Here is a 17,517-nt window from a genome sequence, read left to right as displayed (position 1 = left end):
ATGACGTCATGCGCGCACGCTGTTTTTATTGTTAATTAGTGTTTTTATTGTTAATTAGTGTGTGCATATGAGGCGCGCGCGCGTGCGTGCGTGCAGCAAAATAAGTGTGGGCTCGCTGAGCCATGGCATCTCACCCCTGTATATATGTATGTATGAATGAATGAGTGAATACAATGACTGTGGTGATGAGAGACACATGAACCTCATTACTATACAGTACAGTACTGCAGGGTGCCTTGTTGACACAAGTCCAGGTGTCCCCTACCTGTCCCCATCCCCCACACACTTATGTAATAAGCATTCTAGGGATGGGACGATAAGAGATATTATCGTATATCGTGATAAAAAAAAACACTCGCGATAATCGCATTGTGGAGATTTAATTTATTGTGATATCATCCTCCGTCATGCACTGGGATCAATTCAGCTTTTATTTGCTGAGCTGCATATCATCTGGTACCACTTAAACCCCTCTAGAATTGGTAAAAGGTACTTATAATATACGTACTTGATAGTCTTTTTTTCACTCTAACAAATGTCTTTGCCAAAAAATAGTCCATCTACAAGCAACGCGACGTGTTGTGAGCTTGTAGATCTGCTATTTTTTGGCAAATGTTCCACCCAACGATAATGGATTTTGATTATCGCGATAATATCGTACATCGCGATTTTTTTGGTCACAGATATGAAATATCCTCCCATCCCTAAAGCATTCACATGTATTATACCAGGCTTGACTCTAAGGGTTGCCCACCTGTTTTGCTTTCAGGTTGCCCGACTGGGCAAGCGCTTGTTTGAGAAGGAACACAACCGTCTATGAAAACAACCAGATATCTATGTATGTATGTATGAATAACATCTCCCACTCCATCCTCCACAGATTTTGACGATGATGACCTTTATGGGCAGTCAGTGGACGACGACTACTGCATCTCACCTGCTACAGGTGGGTTCCTACTGTCAATGGGAGAGTGTTTCTTGCAGGTCGCTCAGTCCGAGTGTATCAAAGGTTGCGTTCGGAAATGCGCACCGGGTGTGTGCTCAGTGTAGTGTGAGTGCTGTAACCTCAGTAAAACTATGCCTAACCCTAGGGGTGGGCGATAGTGTGATAATTATCGCTGAGACGATACAATGTCTCCACGATATGCCTTTTCAGAGGTATCGTATATGTCGTGATACAATCCTGTTTTAAGCGTCACGAAAAAAAATCCTGTTTAAGCGTTAATACAGAGATTCATTGCAGAATTCAATTTAAACCTGCATTTTGGTCTAAATCAGTAGTTCTCAAACTTTAAAATGTCAAGGTCTCCACTTAACTCCTGACAGTATACAAATGAAACCAAATGGACCCGTAAGGGTCCATTTGGTTTCATTTGTATACTGTCAGAGTTATATACTTGTAAAGTTCAATTTAGACCTCACAAAAAGAACCCAGAGAGTCTAGTTTTTGTCAAGTAACTTGAAAAATAACCATAAAAACCAATGCGAAAAAGAATCGTGATAAAATCATGTATCGTGATACAGCTTGGGAAAATATTGTGATATTGTATTTTTCCATATCGCCCACCCCTACCTAACCCTAACCTCTAAACCTAACCTTAACCCTAACCTCAGTAAAACTATGCCTAAACCTAACCCTAACTCTAACCTCAGTAACCGTGACGCGGGTGATTATCTAACACACCCAGTGAGCATTTCCGAATGCACCCTTTGATACACTCGGACTGAACGACCTGCAAAAGATACTCTCCCTACTGTCAATTGGGGGGGGGGGGAGATTCAGATGACTGTAAAGTTACAATTTAATGACTTTTAACTCATTTAGTGCCACCCCTTTCACCACTAGAGGGCGCCCAGTGGCCATAGAAAATCCCATAGAGATATGCTGGTATATGCAGAAGCCCTGCAGCCATGACTTGCCTGAACACTTTCCTTTGTGCATGTACAGGAAGAGGATGAAGTTAGCTTGAAGTTAGCTATTGGCTACCAAGCATTTTAGAAGCCTTATTTTCGTCAACTTAGCCATGATTAAACCTTGCACACCTCATGCATGGGAAAAAAACAGAGAAGAATGAGCTCTAAAAAATCCAATGCAATCCTGGATTGCATTGGAGTGGATTTGTGCAGTTTGTTCAAAGCTTTCAAACAAAAAAATCCGATTGGAAATCCGTTCAGGCATTCTTGAGATAATCGCCATTATGTTTTACATGTTATGTAAACAAACATGGCTGCCCTGTATGTTAGATGGGGTTGTATGGGGGTGGAACATGCAAAATCGCGATTGAAATCATGTTCACTAGATTTGATGGGGTCCAAAAAAAAAAATTCAAAAAAAATGTTTAAAAAAAAAAAAAAAAAAAAGAAATTCTTTTTTTTTTTTTAATATCCCGAACTAGTTCGGGATAGGCACTCTGGGATGCGATAATATATCCCGAACTAATTCGGGATAGGCACTCAATGAGTTAAGTAGTGATGCTGCGATATAGATTTTTCACCTTTGATACGATATACGATATGGACCGATACGATACAGCACATATTTTAGGTATTTCTATGATGTCTGGTATCTGGTATCTGGCAGGCAGCACACTTTTATATCTTTACTATTTATTTCTGATTTTGTAGTCTGGAATGTTAAAGACGGGTATTTTTTAAAATAATTGTTCCACTAGTGCTTCCATTTTTATGAAAATAGACGATCTACAAGCCCACTATGCCTTGCAGCTTGACATGTTGAGACTCTTCGCCCTCCTGGCCCCCAAACTGTGGAATAAACTCCCTGTTGCTCTTAGGGCTCATTGATGCATTCTCACTCCTAATTAGGAATACTCTGTGCGATTGGGAGGGGTGAAATTGCAACATTCTTGCATATTTAAATCACGTGTTCAGTTCAGTTCATCTACTGTAGAACAGTGTTTAATAACAGGTGTTTTGGTGTGTTTTCAGCGGCTCAGTTCATCTACTGTAGAACAGTGTTTAATAACAGGTGTTTTGGTGTGTTTCAGCGGCTCAGTTCATCTACTGTAGAACAGTGTTTAATAACAGGTGTTTTGGTGTGTTTTCAGCGGCTCAGTTCATCTACTCGTCCAGACATGACAGAACTCAGGCTCCCAACGTGGAGCGAGTTGAGGAGGAAGAGTTGGAGGAAGAGGAGGAGATGCCAACCTCACCCAGCGTCAGCTCTCCGCTGGACCCGCTGGACCAGGGTAACTTTATTCACTACGTCACCATGCGTCACTAAAGGGGAAGAAAAAACCAGCCGCGGATGGCGCGAGTCAAAACAGCCGCCCCCCCTGTTATTTTCAATGAACCTACCCACACCGGCGGCATCAGACGCCTCGCTCGCCGCTCCGATTGGCCGCTGTGAAAATGTTTTTTCCTTGCCGCGGTGCATGCATATAGTTGGTGCTTACCAACTGTAAGCACCAACTTACGCTGCGCAGCCGCCCGCAGCCGGTGTGTGCTCTCCTTAAAGGAGTAGTTCACCCCCAAGATGACCTTTTTTCTATTGATTAGTCATGCCATGGAGACTTGAGGTAAATAATATTAAGCTCCCCTTAACCCAGACCCCCTGGACCAGGGTTTCACTTTTGACCTTTAACCCCTCTAGGACTGACGACCCCGTTCTAGAAACACCTTCTAAACCCTGACTTACGCTTTCTGAAAAAATAGAATAAAAAAATACAGTCGTTAGTGTGGTTGCTATGGAATGTTTTCCCATCAAAGTGAAGCTGTGTTCTGTAAACTTTCTGAGTAGTGTTATCTGTTAATGTTTAAAGATATTAAACATATTAAACATTAGTTTATTTATGTTTGTGTTTCCAGCTAAGCTGTACTCCTGCCTGGACCAGATGCGTGCGGTTCTGGGTGACTCCATCCCAGACTCAGTGTTGACCCGGGCCGCCTGCGGCCAAGGGTTCGATCCCCAGAAGGCCCTGGACGCCGTGCTGTCCGAGGAGACCCCGCCCCCTGCCCCGCCCGCTGCCCCACGAACCGCCCAACCGCCGCCCGAGGATCCGCCGTCAGCCAATCAGGACAAAGCGCCGCTTCCGCAGAGAGCCAATCGGGAGCCTTCGTCCGCCGGCCCGCGAGCAGAGAAAGGTACGCCTGAAGCACCGTGCGTTGCATGGCTGACATGTTGTGAACTCATGAGGATCAGACAGGGCTGACATGTTGTGAACTCATGAGGATCAGACAGGGCTGACATGTTGTGAACTCATGAGGATCAGACAGGGCTGACATGTTGTGAACTCATGAGGTTCAGACAGGGCTGACATGTTGTGAACTCATGAGGTTCAGACAGGGCTGACATGTTGTGAACTCATGAGGATCAGACAGGGCTGACATGTTGTGAACTCATGAGGTTCAGACAGGGCTGACATGTTGTGAACTCATGAGGTTCAGACAGGGCTGACATGTTGTGAACTCATGAGGTTCAGACAGGGCTGACGCACCATGCGTTGCTGATGCCTGATTCTGGAAGGCTTGGATAGCCACGCCCCCGGAGAGCCACAGTAATCCAAACCGTCTGGATTGGCTGTTTCCTGTTGTGCTGTCAAACAGAGCTAGTGCGTTATGTAGGCTGTACTACTCAAGCCCCCACAACGGCTTGTATATATTGAAGCGGCTTGTAAATATTCCGTATCGACGTAACAAAAATTTGCTCATCCAGATTTGCCAATTTCTCCCACAATGCTCCTGGATTAGCTCCTTCCAGGTGCTTCAAAACGCCACTGAGTAACTTGCATTGAAATGAATAGCTGGGGGCGGGGCTATCCGTTCTCTATATTATATATAACTCTATGGTAATACTTTGCTTTATCCAAAGAGTTTATGAATACTTGGAGACGGTCGGTCCGACTGAGTCCAAAATGAGCCATTTGGTAAATATGTGCCCTGCGTGGAAGAAAAAGTAACAAGCCCACCATCTATATACACAAGTACTGTAGGCTAATAGTTATACAAAAAAAGATATTAGATTATACAATAATACATACTTCTATTACTATGCCACCTGAATGTCAGAGATGAGCCATCAGAGAGATTAGCCTCCATCCCTCCTCTTAAAATGGTTCTAGACTGTTAGGCCAGTCAATCTAAGCTAAAAAGGGGCATGACCCAAAAGAAATTGCAATAGTAATCATTCAGGGTTTTTTATGATCCTTGTGCCTCGTGCACACTACAGATATATAGTTGAACGTTTAGCTTGGTAATTCAATGTTATCTCTATGGGAACCAGCTTCCATGCTCGAAAAAAGCTTGGAAATGAAAAGTTAGCTTTTTTTTCACTAGTCCTGAATTTTAACGCAGCTTTTTTCATCGTTCACATGCGTGCGTGCGTGCGTGCGTGCGTGCGTGCGTGCGTGCCAGCCTACGTACAGGCAACGGTACCGACCAAAACGGCTCGTTAAGTTATTTAACACTTGTTTGAATGTTCTGTTCTTATTTTTTAACCAGAAAAAGATTATGTAGTAACTTATTTCCCATATAGAGAGGCTATTTTATATTATAGGTTTCCGAATGCACTCCTGTTAAAACAACCTGTCTCATCGAAAGCAGGCTGACTGGCATAGAGTTGAGTGACAGGTACCTTGGACACGCTCATTTGCATAAAAATAAAGCTGCATTGTTTTGACCAAGCTGCCTGGTTGTTTAGCTCGCTTATTTTTATAACTATATATCTGTAGTGTGTACACGGCTTTAGGGTCATCCAAAAACCATGCAAAAAGTTTCCCAAGGGTGTTCAAGTTTGGGTCCCTTGACTTACTATACAGGAAAAGAGACCCCCCAAAGAATTGCATGTGAGGGGTCTAACTAGGGTTTTTTCATGATTCTGATTCCATTGCAAGCATTTGTTTTACACGAAAAACATTCCTCGGGCTAAAACACAGACCCACAAAACTATGGTTTAGTGACGAGTCATCACTTTTGTGGGGTCAGCTCAGTTTTGTGGGGTCCTTTTTTAGCCTGAGGAATGGTTTTCGTGCAAAACAAATGCTTGCAATGGATTCAGAATCATGACAAACCCCTAGTTAGACCCCTCACATGCTACTTAAAGAAGATTTCTTTTGGGGGTCTTTTTTCCTGTATAGTAAGTGAAGGGACCCAAACTTGAACCCCCTGAATTTACCTTCATCCACTAGAGGAGAGAAAAGGCATTTTTTGGCAGGACATTGTTATACATGCATTAATTTATAATCTAATATCCTTTTACAACTACTAGCCTACTTATGCACAAGTAGGCTAGTAGTTGTAAAAAGGATATTCGATTATAAATTAATACATTATTCTATGCCCCCTGAATGGCAGAGATGAGCCACCAGTTATTGTCTAATGTCCTGCCGTTCAAAACATGTCAGAATGTTTGATGGGGTGTCATTGAAAGGTATGTTGACATGGAACACTGACTATCTAGAAAATAAAAACATGACACTTCATTTCAAAAAGGTTGCTGACCCCTGATCTAGATGTTTGATATCGATTTGATCAGACACATATATCGTAGACATAATGACATATTTTATCTTCCAAATACAAATGTTTAACAAAATGCCTTTCTCTCCTCTTGTTTCCTTCATTGATGACGTCACTCTGTCTGCCCCGCCCCCCATGGTCCTAAACTCCTCTTCTTCATCCGCTATTGGCTTTCGTAAGGTAAGGACCCCGCTTGTGTGAAGCACTCAGCACGCACACGCACGCACCACACACACACACCAACACCGTGCGCACACCACACACACAAACACAGTCTCTGGACTCGTGTGCACTCCTAGACGGTCAAACTGTGGTCCGGTGTCCGCCGCGGTCCGCGCCGTCGCCCGTTCCCCCCGCGTCGATAAAGGCCCCCCCTCCCCTCAGCCTGGCCCAGCTCATGTCTGAGCACGAGAAGAAGAGCGGGGGTTCAGGGGGCGGGGCCTCGCTCCTGTCCGTCTCGCTGAGCAGCCTGGCGCTAGGCAACGGAGCTAGGACCCTGGAGAGCACCCAGGGAAGCCCCTCATTGGCCGAGCTGAAGGGAAGCCCCCCATTGGCCGAGCTGAAGGGAAGCCCCCCATTGGCCGAGCTGAAGGGAAGCCCCCCGTTGGCCGAGCTGAAGGGAAACCCCTCATTGGCTGAGCTGATGCAGCAGCACTGCAGCCGTAGCCCCGCCCTCTACAGTGCCACGCCCCATATCCATGACAACAATAAACCCACCGCCGGAAGCTCCCAGAACACACTGCTGTTGGGTAGGCCTCTAAGTGGACCTATGGGTGGACCTGTGAATAATCCTCTGGGTGGGCCTCTGTCTGTACCTCTTGGTGGACCCGTCTCGTTGTCTCAGCTGGCTTCCCAGCATCACAACAAGGACACGCAACCAACAGCCTTCCACCTGTCCACCTCAACCAGCACTGCACCTCCTCTGGGCCTGGCAGGGGCTCTGGGTGGGCCTCTGGGTGGGCCATTGGGTGGAACTCTGTCTGTACCTCTGAGCGGAGCTGTCTCGCTGTCTCAGCTGGCCTCCCAGCATCACAACAAGGACATGGACACCTCAACCACTACTGCACCTCTGGGCCTGGCTGGGGCTCTGGGTCGGCCATTGGGTGGGCCAGTGGGTGGGCCAGTGGGTGGGCCAGTGGGTGGGCCAGTGTCTCTAAGTCAGTTATCAGTACAGCATCGGTCCAAGCAGCCTCTAGCAGGGAGTGAAGCAGTGCTCAGACCCCCTCCAGGGCTCTCTCTGCCTGGGACCACGCCTCACAGCCCAGCCCGGGGGTCCGGGGGCCCGGGGGTGTCCCAGGGGGGGTCCTCCTCCTACTCCCTCAGCTCTCTGCTGTCTCCAGGCACCCAGAAGGGAGGAGGTGGTGGTGGTGGTCCATCGCCCCCCACTGGTCAGAAGAAGAACAGCGTGGTGAGCACGCCCCTCTCCGCCCCGCCCTCTGTGTTCGCCCTGTCTCTGGCCGGCCCCGCCCTCAGCCACGCCCCCGGCCACGCCTTAAAGAGGAAGAGGACGATGACCATGACGACGCTGACGAGTCTCAGGAGGGACGGTTACCATGGTTACCAGGCCTTCCTCTACAGCCCAATCCGCACCCGGCAGCGAGACAACCAGCCCCACCCCAGCCCCGCCCTGCAGCCAATCACGCCCTTCCACTTCGACACACCCTCGCCCGACGATGTCGTACGAGCCAATCAGAAGAAGGCTTTCACCAGGTAGAAGAGGACGCGCCGGAGTATGATTGTACACTGCTGCCTCTTTGCTACTTGTGGGTGTACTCGTGTGCGCAGAGGCGATCAACAGGCGACTACACGGTCTGAACAGCCAATCAACAGACAGCTACATGGTCTGAACAGCCAATCGACAGACAACTACCCGGTCTTAACAACAAATCAAATGACAGCTACACGGTCTTAACAACCAATCAACAGACACCTACACTGTCTGAACAGCCAATCAACAGACAGCTACACGGTCTTAACAACATGATTCATACTCTTGGCAGCTCGACAATAATCATCACTGAATGACTTAGAAGGATCTCTGGCTAATATGCCTTATAAGCCTTAATACATTATAGTTGCCCTCTAACTAAAACTTTACATTAAAAACCACTTTCAATATTTAATTTCTTTTAGAAATAGTTTCATCTTTCACTCAATAGGTTCAAGTTGAAGATGTCACTTGAGCATTCTTTGATGCTCATATTACCCTGAGGAAGTATTAAGTTGTTTTTTAGTAGCACATGCATCCCATATATTCCACAGCCTGACCATATATGGACATATGACATCAACTTGTGGCGGAAGCGCTCCCTTTTGATTGATAGACCAACTATTTCTGAAAGAAATAAAATGTTTGTTTTAGGTGATTTTAATTTGAGTTATTGAGGGTAATTATAATGTATTGAGGCGTATAAGGCATATCTGCCCAGGGATCCTTTAAACAAACAAAAACAAAAAACAGCCGTGAATTACATAAAACGACTTCTTAAAAAACACCTTTCCTAGCGAGTGTAGTTGATTTAGTTTTTTAAAATACCTTTGTTTTTAAACGCGAGTCTATTTTTGTACGCAGGGATGCGGCGGCCATTTGGCTTTTTATGAATTCATTTTTTTGTATAATTTATAGGCCATAGTAATAATTATTATATTATTATCCGGGTGAATGGCTTTATCTTTCTCTTCGGCACATACACCAGCTGTGTGAGGAAACTAGTGGTTCCAGTGGTTCTCAGAGTGTGATCCAGGGACCCCCGGGGGTCCTTGAGGGGGTTCTAAATGAACCTTCATGGGTCTGTAACTCCGACAGTGTACAAATGGAACCGAATTCTAGGGCTGGGACTCGATTGAACAAATTAATCCAACTAATCCGAGGCTTTAAAATTAATCGTATGTTTATAAATATTTTGACCTGAGAAGCAATCTTTTTTCTATAAAATGCAAATTTCTTTCTCTAAAAATGCATTTTGACATACGAGTGAATCAATTAGTTTATTTAATGTAAATGTCCCATCCACTGGGCCAAGCAAAGCATTCTGATCGTCTTCTCCCATTGTGTGCACTGGGGTTTGTGCTCCGCTTGGTGCACCGCTATGATCGCTAGGCCCCAAACTTATCCAGTCACAAAGGTTCCAGGATGCAAAAACTATGCATTATTAAAATGCGCTTTTTTTTTTTTTTTTTTCAATCGTGATAATTTTCTGTAATTAATTTAAATTGATCAGTTAAAGGAGTAGTTAAAGGAGACCCCCAAATGTACTTTTTTTTCTATTGATTACTCATGCCATGGAGACTCGAGTTCAATAATATCTTTTTGTATTTTTCGCATTCCTAAGACAAAAGATTGGTTATCGTAAATTTAATAAAACACCAAAAAAAAAAATATATATTATTGAACTCAAGTCTCCATGGCATGAGTAACCAATAGAAAAAAAGTCATGTTGGGGTAACTACTCCATTTAGGCCTAGAATTATTGAATGCTTTAACTATTGAAAAATGGCAGATATACAAGCTCACAGCGCGGCACCGAGTGCCACGCTGCGAGCTTGTAGATCTATTTTTGAAAAATCTTGAAAATTCTAATTTTGACTCGATTCTATAAGTGTCTTTTGAATCCTTCTTAGATTTTTGGAAAAACCTATGTTTCTATGTCAGCAATCTGGCCAGCCATCGTCAAAGAAAATGTCCTTTTCACTCAACTGGAGCTCAGTTAGTATGTTCTTGAGAGACTACTATGCCAGAGGTTCTCAAACCTTTTCATGTGAAGGACCCCCAAAATTATATGTATTTTGCCACGGACCCCCATCTCAAAATATCTAGTTCCAGGGACCACCCAGAATCAAAATTTGAGTTACAAACGTTCCCTTTGAAAATACATATATTCAAAGATTTGCACACATTTTCACGACTTTTTCAAAAAATAGCAGATCTACAAGCTCGCAGCGCGCGCTGTGAGCTAGTATATCTGCTATTTTTCACTGGTTAAAGCATTCAATAATTCTAGGCCTAAAATTTAAATTAATCAGTTTAAGTTCCAGCCCCAGGCCATTCGGTTCCATTTGTACACTGTCAGCGTTGATCTGTGCAATATATAAAAGATTGAGACGCCCATATCTAGAGTGAGAGAGATAGAGCAGGTGTTTGAATGTAGATCAGTTTAACCAAGACACACCTGGAGATATTCCCATGACACACACACACACACACACACACACACACACACACACACACACACACACACACACACACTCCCCCCGTGCACTGACTGTATTTTATAACCACATTACTACTGCTGTATATTTTTAACATTTTTGCTGTAAATAAACGACAGATGTTTTTTTTATTTTATGTAAAGCCGATTCTTTGAGGTTTATTTTTTTAAAGCTTTGATTGACACGGGGTGGGTGTGTCCTCTGTTTGATTGACAGGGGGTAGGTGTGTGTTGTTGGTTTTTTAAGTTTTTGTTTGATTTTGAAATAAAGACGCCCTCGTTTATGAACTCTGAAAACACCTCTCTGTCTGGGTGTGTCTCACTGTGTGTGTGTGTGTGTGTGTGTGTGTGTGTGTGTGTGTGTGTGTGTGTGTGTGTGTGTGTGTGTGTGTGTGTGTGTGTGTGTGTGTGTGTGTGTGTGTGTGTGTGTGTGTGTGTGTGTGTGTGTGTGTGTGACTGCGTGCGTGCTTGTGTGTTTGATTGAAGTATTTATTGTCAGTTTGCATAGGAAAAAGTACAGTTCACTGGTACAAGGTCAACTAAAAGGATAAGCTCAGGAGGCACATGCCTTATTGTCTCCATCAGCCGAAGGCATGGGGGAGAGTATGTTTTCCCCTCCATCTGTCCGTCCGTCCGTCCGTCCGTCCGTGCGTGCGTCCTCGCAGTTTGTTACCTCCTAATCTCAGTCGCCGCTGGCCCGGTGGCTGCCAAAATGAGCACACACACTCACTGGATGCCAATTCATAACATCTGACCCACATTTTTCAAATGGGCCTGTTCTAGCGCCACCATGAGGCCGATGTTCGCAAAACACATTTCTGTACACTACTCTTACAGATTTTGTCCAAAAATCCTACAAATCGGTAGGCAGTATCTCGACAGTCATGTGATCGACACGGATCTGTCTGATTTTGCATATTCCATCCTGATTGGCTAAGATGGGCTTCCAAAGTTTGTAGGATTGAGCCGTTTTGAACAAAATGCCTCAAATCACAAACGCAAAGTGCAATTATCATGAAATCGTACACACACATTCCCACTATGTCAAGGAACAAATGTTACCCTTTTCACATTGGCCTGTTATAGCGCCACCAGCAGGTAGACTTTAGCAAAACACATTTTTGGAACACAATGCCTCAAATCATGCATGCAGCGTCCGTGCCATGAAAGGTCTAAGGTGAAGAACATATGCCACCCTTTTACATTGGCCTATTATACAGTAGCACCACCAGGACGCACAGCCTGGTGGAGACCTGTGCTCGGAAGAGCACTGCTTCTAGTTTATATTGAGATCTTTCTCTTTAACTCATAACATTGAATGACAGACAGATAGAACACAGTACTATGATTGCGACCGTCAAGTCGCACTTACTATTAAAACCTCCACCGGCTGTCTGTCCGTCACACGTCACACTTTTGCCCTGCTCATATCTCCGCAACCGTTGCTCCGATCCATGCCAAATGTTGCACACACACTCCTTGCCTGCCAAACCATAACATCCACCTCAATTCTCACATGGCCGATTCTTCAAAAACACATTTTTGGACACTGCTCCTACAATCTTTGCCCTAAAATCACGCAAATCGGTACACAGTATGTCTACACTCATCTCATCAACATGGATCTGTCCCATTTAGCGCCACCTTCAGGCTGATTTTTTCTAACACATTTTTGGACACTGCTCCTACAGATTTTGCCCTAAAATCACGCACCTCGGTACACACTTGCTCTACACTCATTTCATCAACATGGATCTGTCCCATATAGCGCCACCATCAGGCCTATTTTTTATAACACATTTTTGGACACTACTCCTACAGATTTTGCCCTAAAATCACGCAAATCGCTACACAGTATGTCTAGACTCATGTCATCAACATGGATCTGTCCCATATAGCGCCACCATCAGGCCGATTTTTTCAAATACATTTTTGGACACTGCTCCTACACATTTTGCCATGAAAATTACGCAAATCGGTACACAGTGGCCCTCATTTATCAATGGAGTGTAAAAAATGGTCTATTTTTTTCACCAAATTTTGCGTAGGGCAACGTGTGCACGGCATTTATCAATGCTTCCTAAACAGACACACCTGGCGTACATTTGATCCCAGCGTTGATAAATGCGCAGGCTGAAATTTAAATAACACGCCCTTAATTATTCTCGAAACGCCCCGATTTTACGACCAGAACAACCCGAATACGACCTAACAACCAAAGAAAAGCCATGTCCGCGTCCCACACAGACCACGCACACATGCACGCACGCACGCACACACCTACACACGCAACTAGGCTACTTTGAACAGCAGCATTTTGGTTTACACAGCAGTCTTTGACAGTGGAAACGTGGGATTAACCAACGGTACAATCTTTGACAAGGAGGCTATAGCACCGCAGCCGACATGAATGACACAAGTCACTGGTCACTGCCATGAATACTTTTGGATATAAATTTAAACCATTGCCTACCCGTGCCGTGTGTGCGCAGACAGAGCGCGTTCATTTGGTTACAAGCATCATATTCCCCATGGCCATGATCTCAAGGCTCGCCACGTCGGGTTTCATCATTAACTCCAGCATAGTGTACAGTATCTACTGTATAAATTGAGAGACCCCACGGTTACGTTTTGGATATTAATTTAACCCAATTTAGGCGACGAGCGCAATTCATGTTTGAGAGCTTGAACTAGCGATCATGTACCGTTCCTGCGCTGGCTGGTCTTCTCCCAGGTGGGCCGCGGACCCCCAAATAAATCATCCACAGCGTGCGTGCGCGGGGCTGGGCACAGCCAGGTTTGGCGCTTCGGGTTTTATCCATATTTAAAAAGACTCGCGTCACTGTATAAATTGGAGGCTCACGCCTCACGGTAGATCACAGCGGCGCCGCGCTGGTCCCCGAAAATGTCTCGCATGCGTTCATAGGCTATAATGTGCTTGTTCTGAGCCAGGTCTGCAATCTTAAAATATAGACTGTTACAGCACTTAACAGTAGATTGCTTCCATGTTGCTAGATTTTGATTGCTTGTCATTGTAACTTGGAAATAAAATCGGCGTGCATGTCCATGATGTAGCTGGCTATAATATACTTTTATAAAATGTTATATTTTCACAGGATTATTTATTATTGTGTTGGATATACATTTTCGAGTGGATACATGTGTCCATTGCCTGTCAAATAGTTACACAATGCTGCTCCGCACGTCTACAATGGAACAAAGTGGTGTAGGATGATTCCTACACCAACTCAGGACTTGACGTGAGATTTGATCCTACCTTAGACCAAAGTCAAAGTCAAGTTGAAATGATAAATGTCGAGACTTCCCTAAATTTCGGTGTACACCCAAATTTTGATCTGCACCACGTTGATAAATGAGGGCCAGTATGTCTACACTCATCTCATCAACATGGATCTGTCCCATATAGCGCCACCATCAGGCTGATTTTTTCAAATACATTTTTGGACACTGCTCCTACACATTTGCCCTAAAATCACGCTGCGACCTGATGGTCGCTTATCTCCCGATTAGGGAGTCTAGATATTTAACTCATTGAATGACAGACTGATAGAACACAGTACTATTATTGATATTTAACTCATATAACATTGAATGACAGACTGACAGAACACAGTACTATGATAGATATTTAACTCATATAACATTGAATGACAGACAGAACACAGTACTATGAGATATTTAACTCATATAGCATTGAATGACAGACAAATAGAACACAGTATATATTTTCCTATTAACTATTTTTGATGGTCAAGTCAAAGGTCAAAGTGTCTTGTGGAATGTCTTCACTTGGTCTGAAATGAGACTCCTGAATGAGGATTGTCTCAGCCTAGAGCTGTTAGCTGTACAAATGTAAATCGACGATTGATTGTCACACAAATAATTGCGATTAACGATTTAATCGTTTTTGGCATTGAAGACTGGAACACCCGAACACAAGCTTAATTTCTGTTTGACATTTGGGCTTCATGATCACAAACTGCACAGGACAGATTACTGACATTTAATAATTTGATACTTAAAAAAACATTTCTTGGAAATAGCTTACAAAGCGGCATGAAACGATGGAAACGATTGTGATGATTATGCAAAATAAGTGTGTGTGTGTGTGTGTGTGTGTGTGTGTGTGTGTGTGTGTGTGTGTCTGTATCTGTGCGTGCGTCTGTGTGTGTGTGTGTGTGTGTGTGTGTGTGTGTGTGTGTGTCTGTGCATGTGCGTGCGTCTGTCTGTGTGTGTGTGTGTGTGTGTGTGTGAGTGAGTGTGTGTGCGCGTGCGTTGGCCGCATTTGTGTTCATCAACAATTATACTGAAGGCCAAAATGATGTATACTAATCCATACCCACCCAGGGATATAGATGCACACACACACACACATTCTATGTGTGTGTTTACCTTGGTTATTGTAAGGCACTCTGGATCAACAGCGTCTGATAAATGCTTAAATTGTAAAACAAATACAGCATTACGTCTAAGTAATCAGCACTCGGGGAGTAGTAGGAGTATGTGTGCGTGCCTGTGTGTGTGTGCGTGTGCTGTGCGTGCGTGCTGTGCGTGTGTGCTGTGCGTGTGTGTGTGCGCGCGTGCGTGCTGAGCTGCACTGCCATGTAGTGCAGCTCAACACACACAGACACACACACACACACACACACACACACACTGAAATGAGCTGTTTACCCTCCTGTAAGGAGTGCCTTCAGGCTGTGCTGCCTCATCGTGTGTGTGTGTGTGTGTGTGTGTGTGTGTGTGTGTGTGTGTGTGTGTGTGTGTGTGTGTGTGTGTGTGTGTGTGTGTGTGTGTGTGTGTGTGTGTGTGTGTGTGTGTGTGTGTGTGTGTGTGTGTGTGTGTGTGTGTGTGTGTGTAAACTTTGCACAGGTGCATCTAGGAGGGGAGAGCATGTCTTCAGGGAGTCAAACACCCTGGGTTGGGGGGGTGATGACAGACTGGTTGGAGAGGTTCTCAACCTGTGGCTAGGGACTCTTTTTAGGACCTTCAGACAGATGGTCAGACGGCGGACGGTTGGTGTCGGCCGTCGTTTCGGGTCGGACAGAAAGCTGTCGGTAACTTTCAGGCAAAAAAATAAATAAAAACTGCTCTAGCCCATTTAGAACGGGTACACATTATTGTGTATCATTATTTTATGCTTTAACTATTGAAAAATAGCAGATATACAAGCTCACAGCACGGCACCGAGTGCCGCGCTGCCAGCTTGTAGATCTGCTATGTTCGAAAAATCGTGAAAATTCAAATTTTGACCCAATTCTATAAGTGTCTTTTGAATCCTTCTAAGGTTTTTAAAAAAAACCTATGTTTCTATGTCAGCAATCTGGCCAGCCATCGTCAAAGAAAAGGTTCTTTTCACTTAACTGGAGCTCAGTTAGTCTGTTCTTGAGAGACTACTATGTCAGTGGTTCTCAAACCTTTTCATGTGAAGGACCCCCAAAATTATAAGTATTTGGCCACAGACCCGCATCTCAAAATATCTATTTCCAGGGACGCAAAATTTGAGTTACAAATGTTCGCTTTGAAAATACATATATTCAAAGATTTGCACACATTTTCACGACTTTTTCAAAAATAGCAGATCTACAAGCTGAGCTTGTATATCTGCTATTTTTCACTGGTTAAAGCATTCAATAATTCTAGGCCTAAATGGGCTAGTGGGGGTCCCTCTCTCTCAGCTATATAATCTAGACAGAGTTCCAGCCAGCGCGTGTGTGTGTGTGAGACAGAGTGGGCTTCAACAGGAAGCAGTTGGAAGTAAATGTCAGTGAGCGTCGAGGCGAGCCGTGCACGCACAGCCTGATGTTGTCAGCCAATCGGTGGCCCCGACAGCCTGCCTCCCACGTTGGAAAAAGCGAAGGCTAGTGTCAGTGTGTCGTCTCCTCCATACGCTGTGAGAGATCAAGCTTCTGTGGGGATTTTGGTGTTTTCTTTTGCGCTTGTGGCACCAAACACCACACATGGAAAATGTCAGACATCAGTCACTCTCTGACAAGTGGTCAAAGCATGCTGCATCCTGCATGTTGCATCAAGATGCATGCATGCGGACGCGCGCAACGACTGATGCTTCTGCTCGGGTGTGGAAAACAGTAGTCTGACGGCTTTATTATTTGGATATATTTATCCTGTTTTGGCCTGAACACAAATCTGTGTCACTTTAGATCAGGGGTTCCCAAACTTTTTTTGTCCCAGGGCACCCCAGAAATATTTTTTTAACCTGAGGCATTATCATTTTCACTCCCAGCACCTTATATTTATAGCGTATCGTCGTTGTCGCGTGGAAACCTTGTATGTTCAAAACCGTTCGTTTTGTATTTATCAAAAATAAAATGTACTAAACTAGTGAAAACAGCCGATCTACAAGCACACACCGCCTCGCATTGCGAGGCGTTGTGTGCTTGTAGATCGGCTGTTTTCACTAGTTTTGTGCGACGGTCTTGTATGATGAAGCAGGGCAAAAGACGTACACATTTGAAACTTGGAGATACAAGGTTTCTGCCCGACAAGTGATAATATTTTAGTGATTGTGTTGAGATAATTTCAGTGTCCAAATAAATTCAAAATATTATCAAATGATCTCGTGGCACCCCTGGACTGCTGTCACGGCACCCCAGGGTGCCCCGTCACCCACTTTGAAAACCCCTGCTTTAGATGCTTTAACTATTGAAAAATAGCAGATATACAAGCTCACAGCTGCGAGCTTGTAGATCTGCTATATATATATTTTTTATATCGTGAACATTTGTGCAAGTCTTTGAATATTTCTTTTTTTACCCGATTCCATAAGTGTCTTCTAAATCCTTCTTCTAAATCA

General features: G+C 44.4%; 1 protein-coding gene across 1 annotated transcript in view; it reads left to right on the top strand.

The window, feature by feature from the left end:
• The window catches only part of hbs1l (HBS1-like translational GTPase), a 66,455-nt gene that overhangs the window by 1,169 nt on the left and 47,769 nt on the right, over window positions 1–17,517 (top strand). Inside the window, exons 2-4 of the mRNA XM_080745375.1 lie at window positions 881–946; window positions 3,066–3,206; window positions 3,826–4,101. Of these exons, the coding sequence (XP_080601501.1) occupies window positions 881–946; window positions 3,066–3,206; window positions 3,826–4,101 (483 nt within the window). The remainder of the gene's footprint in view (window positions 1–880; window positions 947–3,065; window positions 3,207–3,825; window positions 4,102–17,517) is intronic.

The sequence above is a fragment of the Nannobrachium achirus genome (genome assembly GCF_963921795.1).
Source record: "Nannobrachium achirus genome assembly, chromosome: 16".
In the NCBI taxonomy this organism is placed as follows: Eukaryota; Metazoa; Chordata; class Actinopteri; order Myctophiformes; family Myctophidae; genus Nannobrachium; species Nannobrachium achirus.
Note: the sequence above shows the minus strand (reverse complement) of the source record. Positions and strands in the feature narration are given on the sequence as shown.